Source organism: Babylonia areolata, chromosome 13 (genome assembly GCF_041734735.1).
Source record: "Babylonia areolata isolate BAREFJ2019XMU chromosome 13, ASM4173473v1, whole genome shotgun sequence".
In the NCBI taxonomy this organism is placed as follows: Eukaryota; Metazoa; Mollusca; class Gastropoda; order Neogastropoda; family Buccinidae; genus Babylonia; species Babylonia areolata.
This window is the reverse complement of record NC_134888.1, coordinates 33,009,465-33,017,080: the sequence shown is the minus strand read 5'-3', so window position 1 is coordinate 33,017,080 and position 7,616 is coordinate 33,009,465. Positions and strand designations below refer to the sequence as shown.

General features: G+C 43.4%; 1 protein-coding gene across 1 annotated transcript in view; it reads right to left on the bottom strand.

The window, feature by feature from the left end:
- The window catches only part of LOC143288745 (von Willebrand factor D and EGF domain-containing protein-like), a 52,763-nt gene extending 45,398 nt beyond the window's left edge, over positions 1–7,365 (bottom strand). Inside the window, exons 1-2 of the mRNA XM_076597371.1 lie at positions 7,164–7,365; positions 1,306–1,415 (exon numbers count right to left, since the gene is read on the bottom strand). Coding sequence (XP_076453486.1) covers positions 1,306–1,415; positions 7,164–7,365 — 312 coding nt within the window. The remainder of the gene's footprint in view (positions 1–1,305; positions 1,416–7,163) is intronic.
- Between the last annotated feature and the right edge of the window lie 251 nt (positions 7,366–7,616).

Here is a 7,616-nt window from a genome sequence, read left to right as displayed (position 1 = left end):
CTCCCTTCCTCCCTCCCTTTCCCCCTCCCCCCCCCCCCCCCGCCCCCCCCAGTCAGTTTCAAGGAGGTGTTAAAGCGCACGGTCTGATCCATATACGCTACACCACAACTGTGTTACTAGATCAGATGCCTGACCTATGCATAAAACCCTCGCGCTGGTCAAGTCTTGACAGCCTGCCCTAAGGTTTGTGTAGGACGCTGGTCAAATCTTGTGATATATGATATGAGATGAGATGAGATGATATGATACGATATGATATGATATGATATGGATATAGTCCAAAGTCTGTTCGCCATATGGAGTTTTATGCTAGAGATATTTATACTCACGTAATCCTGTTTTAGTGCTGTTGATATATTTAATGTGTCTGGGCGCGCGCGCGCGCGCGCGCGTGTGTGTGTGTGTGCGAGTGTGAGTGTGCGCGCGCATGTACGTGTGTGTCTAAAAAATATGTGTTTTAAGGAATGTATTTCTTTTTAATCTAAGCATTATATACTTGATATTTTTATTGTTGGATCATGCTTTGCTTTTTTTTCTTTTCTTTTTTTTAATTCATTTTGCGAACGCATTGGATTGAGCTGTTGTAATGTTTGATGTTATGTTTATATCTGGCTCGATGATATAAGGCGCTTTGAGCAACATTAATACTGGATATCGCGCCATAGAAAAGTTCTGAATTATTATTATTATTACTTATATAGCGTCTCTCCTAGGTCGGAGACCAAGCTCTAAGCTCTTTACAAACACGGGGTCACTTGCACAACAGGCTGCCTACCTGGTTAGAGCCGACTGACGGCTGCCATTGGGCGCTCATCATTCGCTTCCCGTGTCATTTAGATTTTCAAGCACGCACACATACACACTCAGACAGACAAGTAACATTTTTTAATTTTATCTTGACAGCCTGCCCTAAGGTTTGTGTAGGACATTAACATATATTTCTTTTATTACAACAGGTTTCTCTGTGTGAAATTCGGGCTGCTCTCCCCAGGGAGAGCGCGTCGCTATACTACAGCGCCACCCATTTTTTTGTATTCTTTCCTGCGTGCAGTTTTATTTGTTTTTCCTATCGAAGTGGATTTTTCTACAGAATTTTGCCAGAAACCACCTCAGATTCTCTCACTTCCTAGGCGAACGCGTTACCTCTAGGCCATCACTCCACATAGAATGAAGAAGAAGAAGAAAAAAAAAAAGAAATAAAAGAAATAAAGCAGCAAATAAGTCAATACACAAAAACGTGACATGACAAAAAATGGAAAATACGAAGAAGGTCAATGTTTTGGAGACTGGGATGTTCGGACTCACCAAGTCAGGATCGTGTTGAGGGTAGTTGACTCTGCAGGAGAAATGGAAGGAGTGTTGGCTCACGGTCGGCCCAGTGAAGGTGGGGTCGGTGTGGATGATGGGGTAGGTTTCTGGACATACCACCACTACCTTACAGTCTGACTTGTGCAGCCACTGTCACCCTAGTCCAGCATTTAGAGCATCGGACGTTCAACATTCAGTCCTTAAGGTATGGTAAGGGAAGTTAAGTTTAGGTACGATGCAATAAGACACGATAAGTTCAGATCAGATCAGTTAAAACAACAACAACAACAACAACAAAACCCCATCAAACACGCATGTGAAAGATCACGTGATCCATGTCAGTGTTTGGTGGGTTATGGAAACACGAACATAGCCATTCTGCACACCCCCACATGACAGTGGAAAAAAAAAAAAAAAACCCAAAAAAACAAGAGAGGCAAGGCCTTCAAGACTCACTTGTGATAAATTAAGTCCCCTATCATTAATTACAGAGTAATTTCCCTTTTTTACTATCTGCACCAAAACGTTTGCAAAATAAATAAAACTTCCATGCTTAGCAAAAGAAGTTCCTGTTTGAACAAAAAATGATAATAATGACTGCTGTTGTTGTTGTGTCAGAATATCAGAGTCAAAGTACCATGTTTAGAGAATACAAAAACTATAAATATAACAGTAAATGCAGTTTGCATATAATTAGGCTTCATTTTTTATTTTTTTGTGCCCATCCCAGAGGTGCAATATTGTTTTAAACAAGATGACTGGAAAGAAATGAATTTTTCCTATTCTTATGCCTAATTTGGTGTCAACTGACAAAGTATTTTCAGAGAAAATGTCAATGTTAAAGTTTACCACGGACACACACACACACACACACACACACACACACACACACACACACACACACACACACACACACACACACACACACACACACACACACACACACACACACACACACACACACACACACACACACACAACCGAACACCGGGTTAAAACATAGATTCACTTTGTTTACACAAGTGAGTCAAAAAACGACTGTGTATGCACATACCAACTCATAGACACGAATGAATGTTGGAGTTTAAGCCCACAAACTAAGCAGACACAAAAAGGAAAAAAAAAAGAAAAGGAAAAAGAAACAAACAAAAGCAAAAACAAACTTGTGGAGCCTTTCGGTCAGTTGCGGTTCTTTCGGTTGGTGAATACTCCCCCTCCCCTTCCCGCTACACCCCCATTGAAACTCTTACCAGGACTCTCTCCTCAACAGGGTTCACAAATACTCCACCTCCCCTCGTGCATTCCCATTGACTCTCCTACCAGGAATCTCTCCTCTCCACGGTTCAAAAATACTCCCCACCCCCCTACATCCCCATTGACTCGCACGCACGCACAGCACGTACACACACACACACACACACACACACACACACACACACACACACTTTTTAAAACAAATATTCGGAGTCCACAAAAAGCCACAAATTTAGCAAAACTTGGTGAAATTGGTAAATACCCCTTAAATTTAAAAGTGGTTTGTCAAATAATAAAATCTTGGTTTCACATGACACGGGCACGAGCAAATTCGTATATCAAAATTGTGTATGACGACATGCTTACAGAGGAAACAAAACAGCGAACATGGATTAATTTCGTTGAAATTATATATACAGAATCTTGGTTTTAAGACACGTTTGGAATAATCAGTCCACCTTCAATCAATATTCATAGACTTAGCCACGTTATAATGAATAAACAAGAACATGGATATGTTTTATTTTGGAAGAGAAACAAATCTGAACATAAATCTAAACTACTATTTTATAATAAAATTACTCATGAATACAGAACCGAACCCTATTTGCTTGACGGATATCTTAACTGCAATCAAAAACAATCATTGTGCAAATCATAATGTCCTGTCATGATTTTGCAGTGGGAAAAGACAGATGCTTCAACAGTCCAAACGAAAGGAGGCTATGTTTGCAATGTCAAACAATAGAGGATAAATATAATTTCTTAGATGACTGCGAATTATACAAGAAATTAGAATGAAGTTCATTCAAAAAAATTCAAAAATACCTTCCAAATATTATTAAACCCAGTCAGCTAATACTGGAAGACAAACTTGTGGGACTGTTTGGGAAATTTGTCAGTAACTGCTGCCAAAAACGCCATAGCGTACAGGAGTGATTCAATCTCTTGTTCAATATATACCTGTTATTTTGTTTTGCTTTTTATACGTGGTTTCATGTAACTTTGCATACGTGTCTTATAAACCTTGCTAGGGTTTGATTGACATTAAAATTGATTCTGATTCTGATTCACACACACTACAAACAAAACAAAAACAAACAAACAAACAAAAATGTGAATGGGGGAGGAGATAAAAGAAGAAGAAGAAAGAGGAAAGAAATTGATCTACTACATAAAAGAGAGATACAGACAGAATGACGGAAACAATGTACACGGATGGAAGGAAGGGAGGACGAACGGAAAGAAGGGAGGAAAGCAGGAATAGAAGGAAGGACGGACGGACGGAAGGAAGGACGGAAGGAATGAAGGAAGGACGGAAGGAAGGATGGAAGAACGGACGGAAGGAAGGACGTTAGAAAGGAAGGAAGGAAGAAGGAAAGGAAGGAAGGACGGGCGGATGGAAGGACGGAAGGAAGGAAGGCAGGAAGGGAGGAAGTAAGGACGGACGGACGGAAGGAAGGAAGGACGGAAGGCAGGAAGGGAGGAAGGAAGGACGGACGGACGGAAGGAAGGAAGGACGGAAGGCAGGAAGGGAGGAAGTAAGGACGGACGGACGGAAGGAAGGAAGGACGGAAGGCAGGAAGGGAGGAAGGAAGGATGGACGGACGGAAGGAAGGAAGGACGGACGGAAGGAATAAAGGAAGGACGGAAGGAAGGAAGGAGGAAAGGGAGGAAGGACGGGCGGATGGAAGGACGGACGGAAGGAAGGCAGGAAGGGAGGAAGGAAGGACGGACGGACGGACGGACGGAAGGAAGGAAGGACGGAAGGCAGGAAGGGAGGAAGGAAGGACGGACGGACGGAAGGAAGGACGGACGGAAGGAAGGAAGGACGGAAGGAAGGAAGGAAGGAGGAAAGGAAGGAAGGACGGGTGGATGGAAGGAAGGCAGGAAGGAAGAAAGGAAGGAGGAAAGGAAGGAAGGACGGACGGAAGGAAGGAAGGACGGACGGAAGGAATAAAGGAAGGACGGAAGGAAGGAAGGAAGGAGGAAAGGAAGGAAGGACGGGCGGATGGAAGGACGGACGGAAGGAAGGCAGGAAGGAAGAAAGGAAGGAGGAAAGGAAGGAAGGACGGAAGGACGGAATGAAGGAAGGACGTTAGAAAGGAAGGAAGGGAGGAAGAAAGGAAGGAAGGAAAGGAAGGAAGGACGGGCGGAAGGAAGGACGGAATGAAGGAAGGAAGGAAGGAAGGACGGATGGAAGGAAGGAAGGAAGGAAGAACGGACGGACGGACGGACGGAACTTTACCAACACAAGGTTGAAGACCAGTCTTGGACCAGTAACCCGCAGGACAAGGTGCTCGTTCACCTGTTTACAAACACGAGTTATGCCAGTATCAAAAGGTGACAACAGCAACAACAACAGTTACAAAACAGAATGACATAAATTTCATAAATGATATTCACTGCTTTATGATATACAAAAACATATAGTGATCAGTGGATGATCTGTTCAAACATAAAAAAGTAACAGTAAGATTACGGTTACAAAACTGAATGACGTCTTCGGCCCATCAACAAGGAACTCTCTGCCCACTGCACTCAGACAAACAGCTCAATTATAATTATTGTATTAAATGAAATCGACAGGATTCACAACAACAACAACAACAACAACAAAATCTGGACTATTTCATGAAAACAGTTATATTCTTACAGCACGTAACTGAGGATTGAAATCAACCATACAGCGAATGCTCCGTCACTATTTTCAAACTGTTTTGGGTGCACCTGTACCCAAACAGCAGTCTGTACATGCTGTTTGGGTATAGGTACACTAAGATCAGCTTAAAAAATAAAAAATCAAAACAAAAAAAACCAAAAAAAAAACAAAAAACAAAAACAAAAACGGACAGTTATCAAGTGGGGTTGTTTTTGTTTGTTGTTTTTTCAACGATAGCTGTGCTTTTTCATCGTATTTTTTTTTCTTTCTTTTTTTTTTCTTTTTTTTTTTTTTTTTAATGTGTTCGTACAAGAAAGCACCTGTGGTTATGATTGACGCCCATTTACATTGGCTGTATGCACAGAGATCATCATCGTTTACACTACGCCCCCCCCTTCCCCCCCCGTCCCCCCCCCCCACACCCCCACACCCCCCCCCCGCCAACCCTCCCAAAGAAAAACCTGTGCCCGTTTCCAAGCGGTCCTCAACTTTTTGCGAACCCTGCATTATGCATACTGCCTCTCTCTGTCTCTCTCTGTCTGTCTTTCTCTCTCTCTCCGTCTGTCTGTCTTTCTCTTTCTCTAGCATGTGTAGCATTCCTGCTAGTTAGTGTTTGTTTTTATTTTAGTGTGCGTGTTTGTGTGTGTGTGTGTGTGTGTGTGTGTGTGTGTGTGTGTGTGTGTGTGTGTGTGTGTGTGTGTGTGATGTATAACTCGCTTCTGTTTCGTAAGCGTAAGTCATGGGCGATGTTGTGTCTCTCGCAGTTTGACGCTGCGTTCTCCTTATACATGTATACATGCATTGAGTGCAGCACGCACTTGGCGCACTGAAAAAGAACCCACGGCAAGGAAAGTGTTGTCTTCTAGGCAAAATTCTGTAGCAGAAATCCACTCTCATAGGTAATCAAATGTAAATGCATGCACGCAAGGCCGAAGCGCTTTAGGTTATGCTGCTGGTCAGGCATCTGCCTTGCAGATGTGGTGTAGCTGTTATGGATTTGTCCGAACGCAATGTGGCCTCTTTGAAAAATTGAAACTGAAAGCTGAAACGGAGTATAACTACATTTACATGCGTAGCAATATGTGTCTGTGTGTCTCTTAGAACAACCGCAGATATGCAAGTCGGCAAATGTTCCAATATCTCTACCGCTGGAAAATAAAGATTCATTCATTCATTCATTCATTCATTCATTCTGTCAGTGTCTGTCTCTTTCTGTCTGTCTGTCTGTCTCTCTCTCTCTTTGTCTCTCTGTCTGTTTCTCTCACTCTCTCTCCCAGTCTCTGTCTTTATCTCTGTCTCTCTCTCTCTCTCTGTCTCTCAGTCTCTGTCTCTCTCTGTCTCTCTGTCTCTCTCTCTCTCTCTCTCTCTCTCTCTCTCTCCGTGTCTCTCTGTCCCTCTCTGTCTCACAGTATCTGTCTCTCTCTCATTCTCTCTCTGTCTCTGTCTATCAGTCTCTGTCCTTTGTCTAAATAAAGATTCATTCATTCATTCATTCATTCATTCATTCATTCTGTCTCTGTCCCTTTCTGTCTGTCTCTCTCTTTGTCTCTCTCTCTCTTTTTCTCTCTCTCTCAGTCTCTGTCTTTATCTCTGTCTCTCTCCCTGTCTCTCTCTCTGTCTCTCAGTCTCTGTCTTTACCTCTGTCTCTCTTTTTCTGTCTATCTCTCTGTCTCTCTTTCTCTCTCTGTCTCTGTCTATCAGTCTCTGTCTTTTGTCTGTCTGTCTGTCAGTCTCTGTCTATCTCTGTCTCTTGTCTCTATCTGTCTCCCTCTCTCTCTCTGTCTCTCTCTAACTCTCTCTCCTTCCACCTCTCTCTCCACCTCTCTCTCCCTCCATCTCTCTCTCCCTCCATCTCTCTCTCTCTCTCTCTGACACTACCCCCCCCTTCCTCCCTCACCCCTCCTCCCTCTCTCTCTCTCTCTCTGTCTCATCCTGCTACCTGCACAGTAGGCGACGGGGCAGGTGGGGGTGGGGTACAGGTAGTACACGTAGAAGCTGCTGCAGTTCCTGATGCCGACGTTGAGGTGGTGGTCACAGCAGAGGGTGGAGGCCAGCCTGTTGCCGAAGTTGGCGCAGGCACGTCGGGTCACCATACCATCGGCCACCGAGGGGTGGGTGCCGTCGATCCACACGGGTACCATGGTACCGCACTGAAAACAGACGTGGGTTTTGTTTTTCGTTGTTGATGTGTGTGTGTGTGTGTGTGTGTGTGTGTTTTGTTTGTTTGTTTGTTTGTTTTTGTGTGTGTGTGTGTGTTGTTGTTGTTTTTTAAACCATGGAACCGCACTGAGACAGACGTGGGTTTTGTATTTCGTTGTTGTGGTGCTTTTTTGTTTGTTTTTTTGTTTGTTTGTTTTTTGTTTTTTTAACCATGGAACCGCATTGAAACAGA